The sequence below is a fragment of the Drosophila takahashii genome, chromosome 2R, assembly GCF_030179915.1.
Source record: "Drosophila takahashii strain IR98-3 E-12201 chromosome 2R, DtakHiC1v2, whole genome shotgun sequence".
Classification (NCBI taxonomy): Eukaryota; Metazoa; Arthropoda; class Insecta; order Diptera; family Drosophilidae; genus Drosophila; species Drosophila takahashii.
Window position 1 is genome coordinate 27,605,466 of NC_091679.1, and position 20,562 is coordinate 27,626,027.

The 20,562-nt window shown below is 38.5% G+C and overlaps 7 protein-coding genes across 8 annotated transcripts; 3 read left to right on the forward strand and 4 right to left on the reverse strand.

The window, feature by feature from the left end:
- Positions 1–1,857: 1,857 nt before the first annotated feature.
- On the forward strand, positions 1,858–2,374 carry LOC108061503 (uncharacterized). Its single transcript, XM_017147732.3, has 2 exons — positions 1,858–2,000; positions 2,064–2,374. Exons 1-2 carry the CDS (start codon positions 1,940–1,942, stop codon positions 2,195–2,197), a joined length of 195 nt encoding a protein of 64 aa, XP_017003221.1. The 5' UTR covers positions 1,858–1,939; the 3' UTR covers positions 2,198–2,374.
- A 626-nt stretch (positions 2,375–3,000) lies between these two features.
- On the forward strand, positions 3,001–4,122 carry Bbd (Bombardier). Its single transcript, XM_017147708.3, has 2 exons — positions 3,001–3,154; positions 3,416–4,122. The coding sequence occupies exons 1-2, from the start codon at positions 3,088–3,090 to the stop codon at positions 4,069–4,071; spliced, it is 723 nt and encodes a 240-aa protein (XP_017003197.3). The 5' UTR covers positions 3,001–3,087; the 3' UTR covers positions 4,072–4,122.
- A 662-nt stretch (positions 4,123–4,784) lies between these two features.
- LOC108061491 (bleomycin hydrolase) lies at positions 4,785–6,586 on the forward strand. Its single transcript, XM_017147721.3, has 2 exons — positions 4,785–5,508; positions 5,569–6,586. Exons 1-2 carry the CDS (start codon positions 4,954–4,956, stop codon positions 6,460–6,462), a joined length of 1,449 nt encoding a protein of 482 aa, XP_017003210.3. The 5' UTR covers positions 4,785–4,953; the 3' UTR covers positions 6,463–6,586.
- Positions 6,587–7,360: 774 nt separating this feature from the next.
- On the reverse strand, positions 7,361–7,812 carry LOC108061509 (uncharacterized). The gene has a single exon (XM_017147739.3). The coding sequence runs from the start codon at positions 7,757–7,759 to the stop codon at positions 7,433–7,435; it is 327 nt and encodes a 108-aa protein (XP_017003228.3). The 5' UTR covers positions 7,760–7,812; the 3' UTR covers positions 7,361–7,432.
- A 161-nt stretch (positions 7,813–7,973) lies between these two features.
- Positions 7,974–9,116, reverse strand: LOC108061508 (glyceraldehyde-3-phosphate dehydrogenase, testis-specific). 2 transcript variants are annotated; one of them, XM_017147738.3, is made up of 4 exons: positions 8,948–9,116; positions 8,854–8,883; positions 8,221–8,289; positions 7,974–8,150 (listed from the first exon to the last, which is right to left on the reverse strand). In XM_017147738.3, exons 1-4 carry the CDS (start codon positions 9,041–9,043, stop codon positions 8,076–8,078), a joined length of 270 nt encoding a protein of 89 aa, XP_017003227.2. In that variant the 5' UTR covers positions 9,044–9,116; the 3' UTR covers positions 7,974–8,075. The 2 variants fall into 2 exon arrangements, with proteins under 2 accessions (XP_017003227.2, XP_070069162.1); XM_070213061.1 differs by lacking the exons at positions 8,854–8,883; positions 8,948–9,116 and adding an exon at positions 8,630–8,713.
- An 8,279-nt stretch (positions 9,117–17,395) lies between these two features.
- LOC108061485 (gram-negative bacteria-binding protein 3) lies at positions 17,396–18,097 on the reverse strand. The gene has a single exon (XM_017147713.3). The coding sequence runs from the start codon at positions 17,924–17,926 to the stop codon at positions 17,552–17,554; it is 375 nt and encodes a 124-aa protein (XP_017003202.1). The 5' UTR covers positions 17,927–18,097; the 3' UTR covers positions 17,396–17,551.
- Positions 18,098–18,359: 262 nt separating this feature from the next.
- On the reverse strand, positions 18,360–19,865 carry Obp57e (Odorant-binding protein 57e). The gene is made up of 3 exons (XM_070212091.1): positions 19,800–19,865; positions 19,512–19,739; positions 18,360–18,736 (listed from the first exon to the last, which is right to left on the reverse strand). Exons 1-3 carry the CDS (start codon positions 19,863–19,865, stop codon positions 18,386–18,388), a joined length of 645 nt encoding a protein of 214 aa, XP_070068192.1. The 3' UTR covers positions 18,360–18,385.
- Positions 19,866–20,562: the final 697 nt, after the last annotated feature.

Sequence of the window (20,562 nt, forward strand, 5' to 3'; positions counted from 1 at the left end):
ATGTTCGGCGCCTACTGCTAACCAAATTGAAATGTGAATGTGTCAGATATTTATGTAAAATGGGATTTAAAAATAGTTGTTACTTTTTAAGTTCTTACGGAAAAAATTCTATAAATTCTATCCTTCGACGTACAATGGTCTTATTTGTCTTAAAAATTCGGTGAAAGACGCCTCTAGATGCCTGTAAAATATTTTAGGCACGCTGCAATAGAAAATGCCCTTGAAGGTAAAAAGACTAAAATAGTATGCTAGGGCGGGCCGAATGAGAAAATATTAGAAAGTCTATTTAATGACGAGTGTAATAATTTTTCGTCACAAATGTTGATATCAGAACTTTTGTATGTTGAAGGTGCGATCGTCACTAGTTTTTTACCTCGTTAAGAGGTGTTTTTATTTGATATGTATATTCACTAACAAAACAAGATTTTGAAAAAGTATAAAAACTAAAACTTTTTGGTTTTAAATTCAATTGTTGTCTGCAATGTAAATTGGTGTGGACATTTAAAAGCTCACAAAATATAAAAGTGCCCTTTTTTGTCATTTCTGCACAAGCTAGGTTAAAGCGAAGTTAGATCTGCATTTAAGTTCTGAATTATATAAACGAATTTTTTTAACTTTAGGTCCAGAAAAAATATCGGTTGTGTATGGAGGTTAGTGACGCGACCATGCTATAACTTCCTTTTTCATCCACTTAAAAAAATTATGCGTTAATGTAAGATTAAGTCATTAAATTATTTAAAGTAAATTAACTCCTATACATAAAATTTATAAGTACTTTAAAAGTTATTGAATAAACCACTATCAAAATGTGTTAATAATCGTACTAATAAAGCCGTATTGTTATGTTGAGAGTGGCCAAACATTGGCTCTCCACACTAATTTAGTCTCCCCTAGAGATTGTCGAACTTTTACTGATGGCATTTTATTTTGCACTTCACAATTGCTTTATTTTACCAGAGTTGCTCCTGCACCCACTGTCCACCTAATCCAAATCCACAACCACTCAAAGCAAGCAGCAACAACGAAACGCTTGTCATTAACAAACAACGCTTTACCTGTTTAATTTTTATTGTGAAACTTGACTCGTCGAAAGCTTAACTTTTCCCAATGCAGCGCAGGTTAGATACAGACCCACCCACGCTAAACCCACTCACAACGACCGGGACCATTGATAATGTCAATGGCCTGGGATCCGAGGTGGGAGCGAGCAGTTCGACGATATGTTTAATGGCAGTAGCAATGAAAAAAGTTGTACGTATAGCAAAGCAATTCAATTGAAAATAATTAGAAACGTAGCCACATGGCGAAACTTCTTAATTGCCCGACTATTGTGCGTCTACACTAAAAAAAACAACTGATTACTGACAAAAATGTATTATGCAAAATGCATAGTTGAACGGTGGTTGAAAGATATAGTTTAATACTTTAGGATAATTTTTTTTTTAATATTTTGTAATAATTAATATACAAATTATAAAGAACACAAACTAATAAGCTCATTAAAAGCCTAGTAATTAAATCTATTATGTATTCTAATTGAAAGCTGGTTCCAAAAGTGAGTACATTAATTTAATGTAATTTGAATAGTAAGTTGTTGTAATAATTAAAATTTGGAAAAAATACAATGTTAAATGTCGTAATAATTGATAAATATCCAAATTTTTTTCGAGTGCATCTGACAATGGTGGAACGAGGGTTTGACTGAGAATTAAAAGAGTGCAAAGAACAGAAAATTGCATTATGCATAAGCCGCTAAAGCTTGAGCCATTATCGAACCCCTCCACGTATCCAAATGTGGGCAGAGAAACCGAAAGAGAGAGACTGAAGCAATCCAAGAGATACGAATCGAATGAGAGATAGAGCGCGACTTGGCGATAGGAGCCGTATAAAATAAGTGTGTCTATATAATGCTACATCATTGGAACTCCTCGCCTTGACCATGTTCCTCAGTCAGCATATCGCGGTGCTTTTGCTCTGGCTTTGCTTCGTCATTCTCAGCGGTGAGTGGAGTATCTATATCTTTTTTTATACACTTGTATCTATATCTAATGTGATTTTTGTAGTGCATGGCAATCCGTGGCGCTGGGGACCTGCCTCAAATACTGGACCCATCGGTGGACCCGCCTGGAATGGAGGCGATGAATCCACCGATAATATAGTCATACATTCGAAGGGAAACAGCAAGTGGCGTTACTGATTTCAACCAAATGGGGAAAGCGTGACCAGTAAATGCATAAATCATTTTTAAAATATTTTCCTTTGAACCGATTTTCCTAGAAGTTTACTCACCGCATACGATAATACTAAATTTAATGCCATACTCAAATAAATTTACAGTAATGAATAAATACCACTGTGGAATCTGAAAATATAACTATTTTCGTCTATATCTTATTCACAAATTCAAATAGTCTGGAGAGGAATTTATCTTAACTTTCAAAACTTAAATTATAATAAAAATCAAAAGTCAAGATTAAATCTAATCTAATATATATACAATAATATTCAACACTTAAAAATAAACTGTAAAGGTATTTGTATTCAAATACAAATTTGTAAAAGGTATATTCCTATACGTTTATTTGTTTACAAAAATTCATCAAACTGATAAGCGTTATTGATAAGGCTCAAAACCGGTACAATGGGAATTTTATTAATTCCCTGGCTTGAGTGTCAAAACACTTTCAACACGTGCTACATTCATTTTCAACGCTATAATACAAATTATACCCCCCGCCCATCCGTCTGGTTTACACATATGGCATCTATGGTGCGTACTACTGTACTGGCTAAAAAGCTTTCCCGGTTGGACACGCTCCACTCTCTCGATCCGTCAAAATCGGGAGTCGATTGGCAAGCCGGTGACTAAGTGGCACCGTCGCTAAACCGCAAGTAAACAAAACAAACTCGTCGCTGGCAATTCCCCGGGATTGCACCGCTGACCTCCTCCCGGGTCTTATCTGACATCGAGGGAGAGTAATGCCGCTGAGAACGGATCATATAGAATGTACGGAACGATGAGCTGATATTTAGTGCGCTAGTATAAATAGCTGACACCTTACTGGGCATCGGTATAGTCAATGCAAAATGTGCTCGAGCAGTGCAACTTGGATTCTACTGGGCTTGATGGCCGGCATCGCCTCTCAGTCTAGCGGTAACTATATCTAAATATTTTTATTTATCCTTAGATCATCTTTAACGTCAAGTTATTTGAGTCCATTTTATTCTAAACCACAAGTATATATCGAAATTATTCGGCTTTACTGCCTGTAAATTTTATAAGCTGATTGGAAAATGTATTTAAAACACTTTAAGCTAATTTTTCATGAGTAAAAGCTCAAAACTTATTTAAATGAAATGACTTCAACTTGAAAAGCCTTTCCTAGTGAAACTACTAAAAGTGTTAATTTTACAGCTGCAAGTATTCAGCGTGGTGAGGACCAGACGATTCTCCAGAACAATGGAAACACTTTCCTATCGAACGGAGCTGGGCAGATCATCCGTGGACCCGATGGCCGAACGGTCTTGATAGGTTCCGATGGTCGCAGAATCATCGCGAACGCAGACTCCAGTGAAGAGGACGATTCCCAGGATTATGGACACGGTGGGAATAACAACGTCATTATCAATGGTCAGTCGGGCTCCAGCATAATCCAGAGCGATGGACATAGCTTCGTCTATGGCGACGAGAGCGGTGGCAGTTATATCAACAACAATGGACGCACTGTTAGGATCATAAACGGAGCCATTGAACTGAATGAGCATGGACAGGTGTACACATTCCAGCCAAAGGCAGCAGGTGTTAGCCAAAAGGAAACGGTGACTATCAATGGACAACCTGCTCAGGTGGAGTACTCGAATGGAGATATAGTAATCGAACTGGCCGATCACACGGTGGTGGCCAAGGTGGGTGGTCGCACATTCCTGGGCGATCGCTACTCCTTCGACAATCGCGACAAACTGGAGGCGGAGGCCAAGAACTATGCCGAGCGTCTGCAGCACGATATTCAGGCCAGTCTCAAGAAAACCATGGATGACCTTCACGCCGAGCTGGGCAACCTATTTGCCTAAGTTCAAATTATTCTACATGAGTCGCTCGAAATAAAGCGCATAAGCAGCAAATGTCTCGCCTTTAATTCTAAGATATTCCTTTAAATTTACATGCTAAATTGCTCCAGGAGCCATTTAAGTAGCTGGTAAATGCTAATTTGGGTCCTTGGCCATAATCTCTCGCTTCGCACTACCTGCGGACATAAATGTGTGTGGGTCAATTTCCGGGAAATGCCGACCAGCTTAGGTTATCTGATTGATTAGCGGGAAATTCACCGGAGCGACTTGGGGCCTGTTAATTCTAACGCTTAGTTAGGCAGCCCAGACAGTTGGGGGCGTTCGGCTATTGGAATACAATTACCGATTATCGAGCTTGTGGCAGTATTTATGCACAGTTCTTGGTACTCAGCTGTGTGGGGCTTTCCCCATCAGGCTTCGGCCCATTTGACCCTGCCTTGACAGACTTTTTATTGGGTTTTTCCGAGCGAATTTAATTAATTCTTTATTAATGCCCTTGATCTTTTGTGCGCCCGCTAATTGACAAATTCACATAGCTAGTCGTAAGTAATAGCAGGAATTTCTGAAAAATTATCTTAATTAAATTAGGGTTGGTTAAGGAAATTTATGGTTTGTCAAACTGCGTTCTAATACTAGAGGAGCAGAAAACATTGCTTTCCCGATGTTGTAACAGGCAAACATCGATGTAATATCGAATGATTCTGCACCTCCATCTAGTATCTAAAGTTGTAGAGTTGCTTTGAAAAATATGAAAAGTTTGTAGAAAAGTATAAATTGTATCTCGGTATTTCAACAGAAGCGTTCGACAATTGGCTTTCTCGTGGACTCGATACGATAAATAGACAATAGGTCTAAATTTGTAGTGTCTATTCTTGCACATTTCTAATGCCAAATGCGAAAATGCACTTTCTGCTGACCGAACCGCAGTGGTCCGCCTGGTGCTCCGCATTCTACGAATCTCCGCAGAATCGTCTGGCCCAGAATGTCTGTACCGCTCGAGATCCCATCAACGTGTGTCTGCGATCCGAAGCGGAATTGTGCTCCTTAGTCCAAGGCAACAAAACATGGCACGAGGTGGATACTCAGGGAAAGGGAACCACTGGTGGTCCTGGTTGGATTTGCACGGGCCTCGACCTGCTGCGCCAGGAGATGGACAGAAAGTTCCCTCTGCCTTCGGACTTTGAATTCTCCGCAGCGCACTTATTTTTCTGGCACAAGCTGGAGCGATGCAACTACTTCCTGTGGACAGTTGCTGATCTTCTAATGCAATGCGAGCCGCTGGATGGTCGCTGCTTTCGGCATTTCATGAAGAATGCCGTTCCGGATGGGGGCAACTGGCAGATGTTTGTTAACCTGGTCAAGAAATACGGCGTGATGCCCAAGAAATGCTACCTGTCCACACAGCGAAGTCGAAAAATGAACACTATGCTAAGGAGTAAGGTGTGTAGGGTGTAACCTTCATTTATACTGAATATCTTATAACTAAAGAACCCCTTGCAGCTCCGTGAATATGCCAGCAAGCTGCACGCCCAGTTCACATTCAATGGCAACGGCGACCGCCTGCCCAAGCTGATTCCAAAAATGATTCAGAGTCTCTTCAAACTGCTGAGCATCTGCCTGGGTGAACCGCCCGAGACTTTCTCATGGACATTCTACGACCACAAGAAGCGCTACCACAGCTTGAAAAAACTGACATCGGTGCATTTCTACGAGGTGATGGTGGCCTGTACCGTCGATCTGGACGCTTTCGTTTGCCTTGGCCACGATCCTCGAATTTCCTCGATTCCCCAGAGCAACTATCAAGTCACCCACAGTTCCAACATGATGGGCGGTGAACCGCACAGGTATAACAACCAATCGATTGAGGTCATAATGCAGATTATAGTGGACTCCTTGGCCGGCGACAAGCCAGTTTGGCTAGGCTGCGACCTTTCCAGCATATTAAGTACAAAATCGGGACCATTAAGCCTACAATCTCATACATTTGATCTAATATTCGGCATTAAGGTGGGTGACTGCCTTAGCAAAGCAGAGAGACTGATCTACAAAGAATCCCGACGGGACACAGCTATACTGCTCACTTCGGTTGGATTGGACTCTATGAAAGAGCCCGTAGAGTTTCGCACCATTAGTGCTATTGCAGTTGGCCAAAGCGAATCCACAGGGAGTCTCCATGAAAACGATGATAAAAATAAGAAAAACGATGAGGAGAAACTTAAGAAGAAGTCGGCCAAAAAGCAAGCCATCAAAATGGAGGCAGATTGGTTGAGGGAGTACGCCTTCGAAATAGTGGTCCACGAGAAATTTGTTCCTCCGGGGGTTCTACATGCCGCTAGAATGCCGAAATACAAAGAGTTGCCCGCCTGGGATCCCATGGGAGCCTTCCTTAAATAAAATGTAACTACTTTTTAATCTAACTCATTAGAACTGAAAACTCAAAGACTTAGCTTTTGCTCCAAATACAAATAGATTCTCAGTAATTAGTTATTAAACTTGTTTATTAAATTCGTACATACACTGGATTTATGGAATGTAGTTTTGAGAAATATTACATTTACTGAAAATACTTTCAGTATGTTGTACATTTTGTTCTTAAGTGGTCATAGTAGCCTTTTATGCCAGGTAGACTTTTCTACCTGACCCTAATTATGGCACCTTGATCCTAGAGTTCTACTGCTGCGCATGGTGATTTGACAGGGTTTTTAGAAATGACTGCACATTGTCATATCACGTGGAATATATTGCTTTTTTAATGCTATTGAAAGTAAGTAATTCATTTGACTCAACACACTATAAACTACATATGTCGTTAAATTTTGTTGTTGTAGAAGGTTTTAATGAGTAGCATTGATTATTATGTTTTGCAATACGATTTTAAATTTAGTATTTAAAGGGAAAATTCGTCTGTTTTTATCTTGTTTTGAGGTATAATACATGCCATTTGCTTATGTAAAATTAACCCGGCGATTCTTAAGCTGTGAGTGTCATTTTGGAGTTCCCTATGAACTCTTGTGTCAGCCGCCAATCGCTTGTATAAAATTATTTAAAAATCCCGCAACGCTGTGTCCTCTGCGGCAGTTGTTGTCATCGTCACCGAGGCGCGACCTTCACTAAGTTTTTCGGGAATCAGTCCTACGTGCCCGGCATGCATAATTAGGCATTAGAGAGTTCCCAGTCGGTGGACTTGGTGGAGTAGCCAGCCAGCAAGACGGCAACTGTTTTCGACTTAAGGGATTTGCGCTAAGGAATTTGCCTTTGCATAAAATAGAAGAAAGAAAAAACAACAACGGAATTAATCTTTGACTTAAAGGTCAGGCGTCTTTATTTTATTAAATTTGCTACAAATAAATGTTTAAAGTGTCGTCTAATAGTAGCGTCTGCCCTGGCCGTAGTAACTGGGAAAAGGCTGTGCGTAGCCGGGATATTGGGCGGAAACCAATCGCTGCTCCACAATCACCGGCTGCACCACTACGGTCTTCGGCTGCCACAGTTTGCTCAGGAGATGACGTGGCGAGCGTAGGCTGTTAGAGATCTGGTCTGTCGATGTCGATGGATCTGCGGATCCCGAATCCAATGCTGCAGCATGCAGGTTATCAACTGGCACAGCAACAATTTCATTGTCGCTACTAGGAAATGCCAGAACCATCGCAATGGTAAGGCTGCTCAGCAGAAAAAAGGCCACGAACTTCATCTCGAAATGTGTTGTACGATTGGTAGTTGAAATTGAACTGATGCTGTAGAGTCCTGACTGATCCTTTAAATAGCTAAAACAGGTAGAACTCAGGTAGAAACCTGACCCAGGATTAAGGAACCCCATTTCAAAGGCAGCTGCATCACAGGTGATTAGGCCGTCAGGTTTCCCAGAAACCTACTGCCATATGGTTTATGGCCCAATGAAATTCGGATTTGGTACTTTTTGGAATGCTTCAAACTAGTTTTATTAGCTTCGATGTGGTTCCCATTTACATGCACAAACGCCCAACATTATGCTATACATTCAGGAATGTCTAGAGGAGGAACTGGGGTGGTGGTGGAAGACCATCTGGTGGGGGAGGAATACCGGGTGGAGCCTGGCGGCGTTGCTAAAGGAAATATGGAATGTTTTTACGTAAGAGATCATACATCTAGTTCGGATCCGCGATATGTACTTACCCTGAACTGCGGTGGTGGTGGCGGAGCCTCATTGGCCACCAATTTCTCCTCTAAGGCATCACGACGAGACTGAAAAAAGGAGAAAATTTAAGTAATAAAAGAATGTTAGGTTAGGAAAATGAACAGAATGAAAGCAACATTTAGGTTCAAAAGTAAGTGTACAAATATTTTTCGAATATTTTTTAAAAACTAGGAAAATGAACGAATGAAAGCAACATTTAGGTTCAAAAGAAAATGCACAAACATTTTTCGAATATTTTTTTAAAACTATGGTTCCTATACAATTCATAGTTAATAACAGCTCTATTTTAACACTACTTTAGTAAACTGGCAAGATAGCAGTAAAAAATAGAATATATATATATAAAACTACAAGACTCTTTTTTTTAACTCTGAACTACGTTCTTACACGGAGTTTTTGTGGTGGTGGTGTATCGTCGCATGCACGGCGCCTTGCCTGTAAGGAGGCATTCAACATAAGTTTCAATTAAGAAGGCTAAATTGTGAATACGACGCCAGTGCAATGCCTTCTTGGATCTGACTTGATTCATCTGCTCTGAAGCGTTTATTTTTTTTTTGGCCATAGTCTTTGAAAAACGTTTGTATTCAGCTTGACCTTTGTGTTCTACTTACCCGTCTGAGGAGTCCAACGAACTTGGGTTCCTGCAAGGACGAAGGAGAGACGATTAAACCCGTTGATAGGTCACAATAAACCACCGAATCTCACCTCTGCTCCGTTTGTGGTGCCCCCGCCACGTCCGTCGACTCCAAAGAGGGTCAGAGCCACAACGTAAATAACCAAAACAACGCAAAATAGCTTCATTTCCGAGCTGTCACGTCCTAACGGCTCACTAAAATGTTGAAAGTGCTGTTTGCTGTACCGATTGCTGCAAGTTCGACTTCTTTATATACCCGATATAATTCCACTCGGGGGATTGCATTTAATTGGCTAGCTAGGACGGCTATCCGGAATCTTGTAAAGTTGTGACCGATACATGTCGGGCGATAAGCAAAAACACGTTAATGACATATTAAATTATTATTGTTTAAGATGCACCTTGCAGATACATCGAAACACACAAAGTTGCCGCCCGAGTGGGATATTTAAAATTATAGCATGACCAAAATATTCTATCAAGTAGACAGAATGCAGAGGGAAGATCGAAAGGAGATTTATTTGAAATTTAACTTAAAAACGGGTGCGGCTCATTTTATACGGTAAAACATAGTAGTTCCAAATATTTAAATAATAAAAATATTATATATTTTAAATATGAAAATATTCAATTAAAACATTACTATAATTATTATAAAGATTTTAAACATTGACTTTATTATGAAATTCTGTTTTTAATAACGGAAATATAAATTAATAGATGTATAATAAAATAGCTAAAAACTTCTCTATAATATATGTATAAATATAAATAAATATTAGGCTGTTTCCTATTTAAAATCCCTAAGCTAGTTCTTGACAGACTTCAAAATTTTTCTCAGTGCAGCAATTAGATTGAATCTAGTCAAGGTGTTACAGCGAATTCGCTTTACAGCTGCAATCTCCGTGTTCCGGTATTGTTACCATAACAGCGTTATGCAACAATCTGCTACCGCTCCCGCTTCGCATCGCCACGCCCTACCCGCCCTTTCCGCCCCCGCCACCCGCCAAGGAGACAAATGATTCACCGTCTCGCGCTATTTTTCATTATTTCCGCTTGTAAACGCCACAATGCGTCCACGTTTGCTAAGCTTTGCATAATTCCGAATTATAACGCGCTTTGATGTCGCCGCGAGGATCTCTCCGTCCTTGTCCTACCGCTCCTCCGCTCCCCCCTCTCGCTCACTCTCTCGCCAAGTCAAATAGAAGTGCAGGCGACAACGCAAAAATCTGTCAACTAAAGACGGGGGGCGGTGAAAGCGGGAGGGCGTGAAAAGAAAGTACAAAAATAAATAAGCGCACTTTTTTCTCATTTCCGTTGCTTACTTTGACGTGTTTAGTTTTTGATGTGCACACTCGCACTTCCTTGGAAGAAAGAGAGAGAGAGTGCACTCACAAAAATACAGTAAATTTCACCATCAAAACGAGAAAAATTATGTACACCGAACAAAAATCTATATTAATTCTAAGCCTTAAATCAATAAAAGTTGAACGTTATAATAAAAATGTATTTCGATTTCACCATTAAAAATAAAACCAAATTTTTTAGATAGTCGAGCCACCCTAAGATAGCGAATATAATGCAGTGCTCACAATTAAGAAAGTATGTACATATATTTTGGATAATATTCTTTAAAATTAGAGATTTTTTTTACAATGAATAGGTACTTTAAGTCAAGGGGTATATTTCTTAAAATATATATATATTTTTTATGAGTGTGTGAGCGGCAAGGCGAATGATTAAATTCGCAGGGAACATTGCTCTCACTCTTACTCTTTCGGGACATCTTTTCGCTCCATCTCTCTCACTCGCTCGCCTGCCATCCAACTCCCTCCAGATATTGCTGTCTCTGTCGACGGCGCATCCTCTCTTTGTCTGTGAGGAAACTTTTCTCATTAGAAAACTTTTACTATTTCCGCTACTCAACGCCAAACGCAAACAACAAACGACAAAAATACGAAAAACATAAAAAAGTGCCATGTTTGAAAGACCGAAATGCGTAAATGTGTTGTAAATAAAATGTTTGATGCGCCTAAAGCTCCCAAAATCTACTTAGACATGTTTAAAAACGGCACAAAGTCATTTTTTAAGATCATTGTCCCAAACTAGAAAATAACTGAATAGTTTTCGATTTCGGTGATTCAAATTAATTTTTGTATTTTATGTACAATTTATTGTTATTTCAATAGGATTTCTTGGCCAAATTCAAATAAAATAAGTGAAGTAAATGTAATTGTTTGCACTCTACTTACACATTTGTAAAAGCCAGATGAAACTACATACATACATATAAAACAATATCAGCAACAGAGCAGCAATAGAGGCGCCTAAAATTTCACTTTATTCAATTTGCAAAGCCAAGCTGAAAACGCTGCTTGAAAATCAATAAATCAGTTTGCTCGGCAGCTTACCTCAGTTTCAATTCAATCAGATTTTGTTATTTGATTTTACCTTTGCCTCCGCCTGCGGGTGACCCCTCTCTGCCACCACCAACCTCCACGTCCGCCGCTTCTTGTTCTTCCTTCTTCCGGTTTCCTGTGCTTGCAGCGCATTTCCTTCAAGTACTTCGCATTTGCTCTAATTTGATTTTGAGCGGCAGCTTCTTGTGCGATTGCCGCTGCCAGGCTGTCAACTGTCGTCGCGAATTTGAAATGCTCGCCCCGTTTTGAGCTGCAAATATTGATTTCGAACCGAAGGTAACTGCCATACCGGAAGTGCCTCTGTTGCCGAAATTCACTGCAGCTACTAGTTTTCAATTTGCCAGACTTGTCAATTTATCTCGACCGGTATAAATTGCTTCAATTTAATATGTTTGCATATTCTAGTGTTCTCACTACTATTTATCAAATAAAAACACCTCTTAACGAGGTAAAAAACTAGTGACGACCGCACCTTCAACATACAAAAGTTCTGATATCAACATTTGTGACGAAAAATGATTACACTCGTCATTAAATAGACTTTCTAATCTTTTCTCATTCGGCCCGCCCTAGCAAACTATTCCAGCCTTTTTCCCTTTACAGGCATTTTCTATTGCAGCGTGAACGGAGAGTCGGATTTTGACAAATGACCCCTCATTCGACGGGTATTTTCAAAAGGAATACAACTAAAACATTGCGAGGGGGCATTTATCCCCACCGGCCCCAACAGCTCCAAATTTCGAAATTTTAACTTTTTCACTTTCACTGCTTTCTCTCCCAAGCCAATTGATTTTCTTAAAGTCTTGGTATTCTTTAAGTTTTTGCAATACCTTTCGATTGGTGTATTACTCATTACGATCGGACTATCACAGCAGATTTTCAATTTTGCGGCTATATAATAGTAGTCGCCTTCGCACACTCTCCTGGTGCGCTTCGTCACTACATGTACTGCCGTCCATAGTGATTTTATTTAAATATATTTATTTGGTTAACCATGGCTGACCGCATGCTAATATGGATTAATTTGAAAGCATAAAATAGTAACTAATTTGTAACCAAATAAAAACACCTCTTAACGAAGTAAAAAATACTGTCGATCGCACCTTCGACATACAAAAGTTCTGAAATCAACATTTCTGACGAAAAATTATTATCGTCCTCAAAAACCCTTTCTAACATTTTCTCACACTCCCTGTGCAATTCGTCTCTACCGTATAAATAAATATTTAGAATTATTTATTTAGCCTCAATAAGCGTCGAGAAATGTGCTAAACACATAAATAGTTTACATTTAAAACGCCAAAATTTATGAATTCAGACGATTTCCCACATTTAGAGCTCAATATTCATAGCAATATACTAATACCACTTTAATGGCATTAATGGGAATGAAAAATTCAATTACCACCCGGGCCATTAGTAGCCCATAGATCTGATGCCGCCATTTAATGCGCCATAAGTAGCCAGTGAAATTAATGCCCGACTGCCCCAATTGACAAAGTGCCCGGCCCAGGCCGAGTCATTGCGCTAATGCAAAACATAAACCAGGCAGCCGGCAGTCCCGGTGAAATGTGTTTTACTTGTCGATGCATATTGGGCAGAATAACCAGCACCAAATCCAGATACCCTCTCTCCCCAGCAAACAGTCTGGGTAATAAGTTCAATAGCGAACGTTCAACTACGGAAAGCTGCATCACGTCGCCGGCAAACGAGGGCATCACGAACCGGATAATGATTAACGAACTGTATACGTTTCCGCAATCGTAGTCAAATCGACAAACATGCACACAGAGTGCAGCGGCTGGCTCGACAGCTCCTTTCTGGTCCTTCTGCTCCACGCTGCTCCTTGGTGCTCCTTACCGCTCCTGGCTGTTCCTCGTGGCTCCTCGCGGCTCCCCATTGCTCCTTGCCGCTGTCACCGGGGACTACTCTGCATCGGAATGGCATCGAAGGCCGAGGAGCTTTAGGGATGTTGCCCAAGCAGCTTATGCCGCTTCGCTGGGCAACACCAGTGCCAATAACTACACTGGATGACAAATCGTCCTGAAATCGAGGTTTTCATTTGAATATTTATTAGCCCTAATAAAGTCATAAATCTTAACAGTGATTTAAGAAAAATGTCATACTATAATAACGTTCTTAAAGAAGTTTGGAAAATATTGTTTTATTAGCACGACATGAAGAAACTGCGAAATATTTTTAAGTAAGGTGTTTTAATTGGAATCCTTACTTGGAAAATAAGCTAAGAGAGGTCCAGGCTATAAAATAAGGCAGGTCTGAAAATTAATACTAATAAACTAATAAATTAATATCAATATCACTTGGTCAGTACTCATTTTGTCCTTTAAGAAAAATTATATCATATTACCAAACATCATTACCAAATTTTATGAGAGCTAAATTCTAGATCGTAATATAATATTTTCAGACTATTTGCATTTTACTTAAATAGGATTAAAAAGTGGATCACTGAGTTTCTCTTTGAATACAATTTTTTATAAATATACTACTTTTCCGTTCAGATTATTTTCTTCCAGTGAACGGTAACCGAACGGGGACTCAGGAGGTGGCCACATCACACCCACACCTCCTATCCGCTGGAATATTTTGCATTATTGATAAACTGCTTTCTCGTAGTCGTCATCGTTGTCGTTGTCGGGGCAAGAAATAAAGCAGCGGCAAAGAATATTTATGACACTGCCATGCCCCAGCAAACACTGTAAAAAATACATGCATATGTATACGGACGAGTATTGGCAACCAGCGGAGCGGACAGACAGCTCTGCACGCCCCAAAGCTCGAAACGTGTCGTGCATTAAGCGTCGAAACGTGTGTAACAGGCTTCCTTAAAAGCACCTTGCCATGATAATGGATCTCCATCTTCCCAGCAACACATTCACACAACTTTCAATGGACGACGAATGACCGAAACAGTTATAGCTGATGCATCGAAGTTAAAGTGATTTTTTTGTACCAATACCTCAAACATCCCTAACTTAAGAGCGTAGTTCAAATTGCCATTTAAATTTAAAATCAAAATATTTTTTTTTTGTTTCATTAGGTACGTTATGTTTTTATTGAATTTTAGTTTCAGTTGCAGATCTGGAACTATTAAGAAATTTCCAATGCTTTACCTAGTGATAAAACAAGGGGATTTTGTTTCACATATTGTTTACATTTTTACAAAAAACCTTGCTGTTTTCTCAGCCAAATTCTTAACTCTTTATCCTCTCGACCTGAGCTCTAAATTCGCTGCACAAGGATGTTGGTTGCTTAATGTTATTTTCGTCGAAAGCATCAAAAATTAAAACAGCCTTATAGCGACCACGTAGAGGAGGGCCAATAATGTTTTCCGCGCGTAACTTAAAAAGGAATGTATTATACATATGAACAGCCTGAAAAAAATATCATATTGAAACGGAATTACGACACGAATATTACTACAACTTACATCTTTGGTTATAATACATTTTTCCCTAACCTCCTCCTTGTTCGCTATGTTTTGGAACCACGTTTTGTACCAGTAAGTATTCTTTTCGAAAATCGCTCTGCAAAAATCCCTCGTGACTACGTTAAATACTGTAGGTTCCCAGGTGCCGCGACTATGTTGGAAAACGCTTACCCTGGCCTAAAATACAATTAATTTTAACTCAGCTGTAATTTTTTATGAGGTAGTCCAGTTACGTTTAAGCGATAGGTGCGCGGAAAGCACCATAGGATTGTGGCATTGCCCGATATATAAATGCCTTCGGGAACTATTTCAGTCACCAAGTTTTCTAAGTTGAAAGCTTCGTCAATGGCAATCGATTCTGGTGGGCCGTCCGTGCACTTCACAAATGTATCTTCAGGGACGGCCATGTAATCTGCTGCCCAAATTCCAGACACGGCAACGGCGAGAAGCTGAAGAATCTTAAACATTTTTGCACGCTAACAACCCGATTATTCGACCTTATATACTCTATGGTTATTGGAGAGGCAATTACAAGTAATTATGGATTAACATTTTTGTGCTCAAAATTCTGGATGATATCGTTAATTACATTTGCACGCTGACAGATTATCAGTTGCACTAGAACTAGAAACATTGCTAAACAACTTAGCAATTTAATATTATTCCATTAATATACTTTACAAATTTGTTTAAGCTAAATTTCCGTTAGCTATGAGATATCAGTTGTGCAACTTGCATCAAATCGTTAGTAAATGGAAATGCAAAGTAAATCTAAAAGTAATAAGATATAACATTATAGTTGAACACTTTATAATAATAATAATAATTAGATCAACACTTTTTCTTTATTTATTCAGTTAAATGTTGTTTCCCTGATGCGAAAAACTAAAACAAAATAGATCTGTTGTTTAAATATGGTTAGCATATTATTAATTAGTTTTTAATTAGTTTCTAAAGCGGAATTTAAAAAGTAGTTCCTTAACTGTAGTTATAAATAACATCTTACAATGTTGTACAATTCTCCCGATTTTTCAGAAATTTTTTGGAAGGTCTTGACAATTTAACAGAAAAAAGAAAATTGTGTGAAAAAAAGGCGCCAATGGAGCGTTTAACGGCTGCTTCGCAATGTTCGGGAAGACAAAAAATTATAAAGGTACTGGGGCTGCGAAAAAAAAAACCGACGAGGGGGCGTGACCCGGACTGTTCCAAAAGCATTTGCCAGACCAATTTAGCGTGGCTCCAAACTCTCAACTCGGCGCACAGTGAGTGCAAAAAATGTGTGCTCGTTGCGTTGTAATTGCATTTGCTATTGCTTTGTTGTTGCTTACAAAAAAGCCACCGCAACGAGGCGAGCGGGAGCGAGAAAAGCTAACGAACGGGCACAAAGGACTTCCATACCATGCCATACCGTACCGTACCACACGACATTGGGGCGACACCGTAGGAATATGGGAATAGGATGAAAACGGGGCGTGGTCCGTGGACAGTGCGTCTCTGTCTGGTAACGCACACATCACGTAGCGAAGTTGCCGCAACTAAAACTTCATCAATTTGCCTTGTGAATCCTTGGAAACTTTTTGCCCCGATGTCTACCGTGCGTGAGTGCAAGTATGTGTTTGGGTTGCAATAAGTACGTTATACCTACATACACACATACAGCTGCGGTGGAAATTGTAGCAGAATATTTAGCAACGATTAACGATGATACACCAATGGAGTTACCTTTGCAACTCCAATTACAGGCAACGGGATTTTTTGGCCTTTTGCCTATGTAATTTGTATTTGTATTTAAGTTTTGTGCATCTATCGCATTGTATTATATATGCAGGTAAAAAGCCTAAAAGTTAAGTTGATGCTTTCATAAAATATTAAAATTCTTTTTATCTTGGTGTTTGAAATCGATATTTATTAGGGTTTTCCCTCTTCCAAAAGGGTTGTAGCTTCATAACACATTTCCGTGTGCAATTTGTCACTACGCGGAGTGTCATTCGCAGTGGTCTCGACTAATGTTAATTATTTATTTCAAAATCGTTTCATTTTGAGTTTGACATTTTCAGATACTATTAATTTGAACGCCGCTGTGTTGGAGGACGTGTATGCCGGCCAATGCATAAAGCAAATTATATCGGTTGGTTGAGAGCGAGCTTTATTTTACGCAATTTTCAGACCATCGCATTGCAGTGCCCGGCGCTCCATTTCGCCATTAATGCCTCGCGTTTTATTTATGATTAATTACAGCGTTTAAAAGTGCATAAATTTGCATTGGATAAAAGTGTTTTTACTAACGAAAATAATTAAATACGTCACGCCACAATGAAAGCAAAGAAGAACATTGGCGGCGGTGCATCAATTATGGATTTACGTTACGGTCTTTTCGTTCCTTTGATTTAAATATCAATTGACTTCATTACATTACATTTAATCATTAAAAAATAATTACGATCAAGAGATAGGGGTTGTTTTGAAGCATATGATTATAATCAGAAAAGATAGAATTAATCTTTAATCTTAAATCGAAAAATGCGAAAACAATTTCTGATTATTTTTATTTTTAGAAACAGCGCTCTTATTATTGAAAGCTAAATTTTCAAATATTTAAGTTATTTGCCACTAATTACATCATTTCGAAAGAATAAGTCCGACATAGCTTTGTTGTAAAATGTATAATTTGTATAGTTATACAAACTTAAAATAGATTACCAGAAGAGCGGATAAGAATCGAAAGTAAACAAATACGCTACATACATATATAAGCTTTAAGCTCGAGCTAAAAGTTTTATTGTTCCATTGCTTGAAAAGAAACATTACGTCTTTTGATTGTCATAGCCGGTTACCACATGTGCTCCTTCGTCCTGGCGATACCCTAGTCCATTGTAAACCACGTAGGTCCAGAAGTACAGGGTATCACCCTGGTTCAGCTTTGTCTCGCGATCCCGAAAAGTCCAGCGTCCCCGCTTGGCCGTTGGGATGTCCCGTGCCCATTGACCAGCCTCCAGGCCGTCGAACTCCTCGTTCAGTTTGCCGTGGAAGGCGAACAGTGAAATGCCCTCCGCATCCGGAATGGAGACCTCGAATCCCTTGGGATAGAACACGCGCACCTGGGCGTCAGGTGCCTCGTAGGCGTGGCCAAAACAAATCGCCACCACTAGGAGCAGGATGGACAGCGGAAGTCGACCCATCACAGAGCGAAACGGTGCGTGTTGCGGTCTTGGACCTCGGAACAGAACTGAATCTGATGAGCAGACCCGACTTTTTATTGCTTTTAAAAACAAATACGACAGCGAAAAAAGCTCAATATAATCGGATCTTTTGTTCGGCAGCAGCAGCAACGACTTCTTGGGAATTAAACAGATTAATTTAAACTGTCATGTTTTGTTATTCATTTTGTAACATTGAAGATCATAAGTTAATGAGTAATAGGTAGTTTAATATATCTCTTTATATTACTTGAAATTTTAATTCTTTAATTATTTAAAATTAAAACATGTACTTTACCCAAATTTTGTATCGATCAAGCTTCTTGATACAAAAAACACCTTTACGCCGATAAAATATTTTACATGTTTTCTTAAAGTTTTCATCTAGCCGTGGTTTTCTTTTTTATTTATTTAATATAAAAAAAATTCCCCAAACAAATTCTATTTATTTTGTTTTGAAGCTTTCTCTTCGGCCTCGAGTTTTACCCTCCTATAACAGTTGAAAATTCCATATGCAAGTTCACACAGATCTTTTTCATCACTGAATTCTATGCGACATGTCACCAAATCGATTGCCACCCATTTCCAGTCCACAACTCCAGTTTTCAAATACTTATCGATCTGCACCTCCCCTGATTTACTAATCAGCTCCAAGTCCAAAAGCACACATGTTAGAAAGCACTTGTAAACCCGATCGATTGGGGAATCAGGCCAGTTTTCCAATACCTGGTGCGCTTCATCTTCTGTTAACTCTGTTTGTTGAATACACGGATTATATACTGCAGAGTTTCCCTTTTCAAAGAGATAAGAATGAACCAATATATATTTATTGATTGATTGAAATAAAATCAATCTTACATTAACTGTTATACACAGAAACACTACGATTAGATACAATGCTTTTTGGTCAAACATACTTTCCTTATTAATCGGTAAACTTCCAATACACGAACTTATAACAACCCCTCTAAAAGTAATTAAATATATGTACTATAGGTGTTTACATATTTAATTGCTGCACATTAGGTGATTTAGATTACAGAGAACAAAAAGATACTTCTTTAATTGTAGATGCAATTAATAATTTAATAAACTAAAAAACATCATTACCAAATAGAACCCATGAAGATATTAACTTAAAATAGTTAACCTTGGAAATTATCCTAAAACTTTAAAAATTTTACATATTTCGATGGGACTTATTAGATTTCTCAGAAAATACGTATTTTAAAGTAAAAGTAGGTATTTCGTATTTAATTTTCTTTTAGTTCAACTTACAGATAAGAAAACGGGCCTGCTAGAACCTTAGTTCGGCATTTCAGAGACTTCAATTGTTATTTTGTTTGGATTAAACTACCCACAACCTTTATTTAATATTTTTTACTTAAATATGAACTAGAATAATGTACTTAGGGCGATTGTTGTAAACTAGAAGTAGCATTTTTCATTTATAAGCCTTTGTCCTAATTAGAATTTCATGCCTGAAGCAGTTGAACATACAGAAAGTATGAGCACAAAAATCGGAATTTTCCCTACACTCATTGATGCATAGTCGTAATGTATCCACAAACGCATACTGATCAATAATCCCAGATTCATAGTATTTGTCCAGTGTAACATCTCCAGAGGTGGCTACAACGCCATAATAATACAAAATACAGGACACATAACACTTGTGGGTCTTATTAACGATGGCCAAATTTAGATTGCGGGGCCAATCTGTCAATACTCCATTTGCTTCGTCTTCTGTTATCCCATTATAGTCGGTGCACGGATGGATAAACTCAGAATAACCCTTTTAAAAAATAAACCTGGTGTTAAAGCTTTTACAACACTTTATAAACATTATACTTACAAACTGAAAGAGAAAAAGAACGAGTAGCCAAATAAGGCGAGTTTTAGTATGATTCTTCCGACGCATTGGACTAGTTCACGATAAAATAGGAAACTGTACACCTAATGCAAACCACACTCTAGTTTATTAATGGAAATTAATTACTGTATTATGATTACTGCAATCCATTTAAATAATATACATTTAACACAAAAAAAATAGCTCTAATTGAGATATCAGATTAGAAATCGTTATTGTAGCTGAATAAATCTCCAAATCGAATACATGACCAATCACCACAACGGCATTGTTTTTTTATAATTCCTATGATAATAATTTCAATTATATTTGGAATTGAGTGAATTAAGTGTTTTAATATTAACTTATTAATTATTAAGTAGAATCATTAGAATGTGGTAAAACCTAAGAGAAGTCCGACAAAAGTTTTCAAAGAATGAACTTATTCTTTTACTTTTTAATTAATTACTTAATTTCAAATACATTTGGAGTATATCGGCAAGGAATTTAATATCAATATGAGGAATATTTATTTTTACATGATTACTAAGTGTGTGAATTTTATATCAATACAATAATAATACTTAGTTCATGCTCAGTAATAGATCCTGCCTAAAACAGTTTAGCATACCAAAAACATGATCACATAAATCGGTCTCTTTGCTGAACTCATCGCGACATCGAGTCAATGTGGGTGTAAGAGCAATCTTATCAATGATCCCAGAATCGAAGTATTTATCCAGAGTAACCTCTCCAGAGGTAGAAA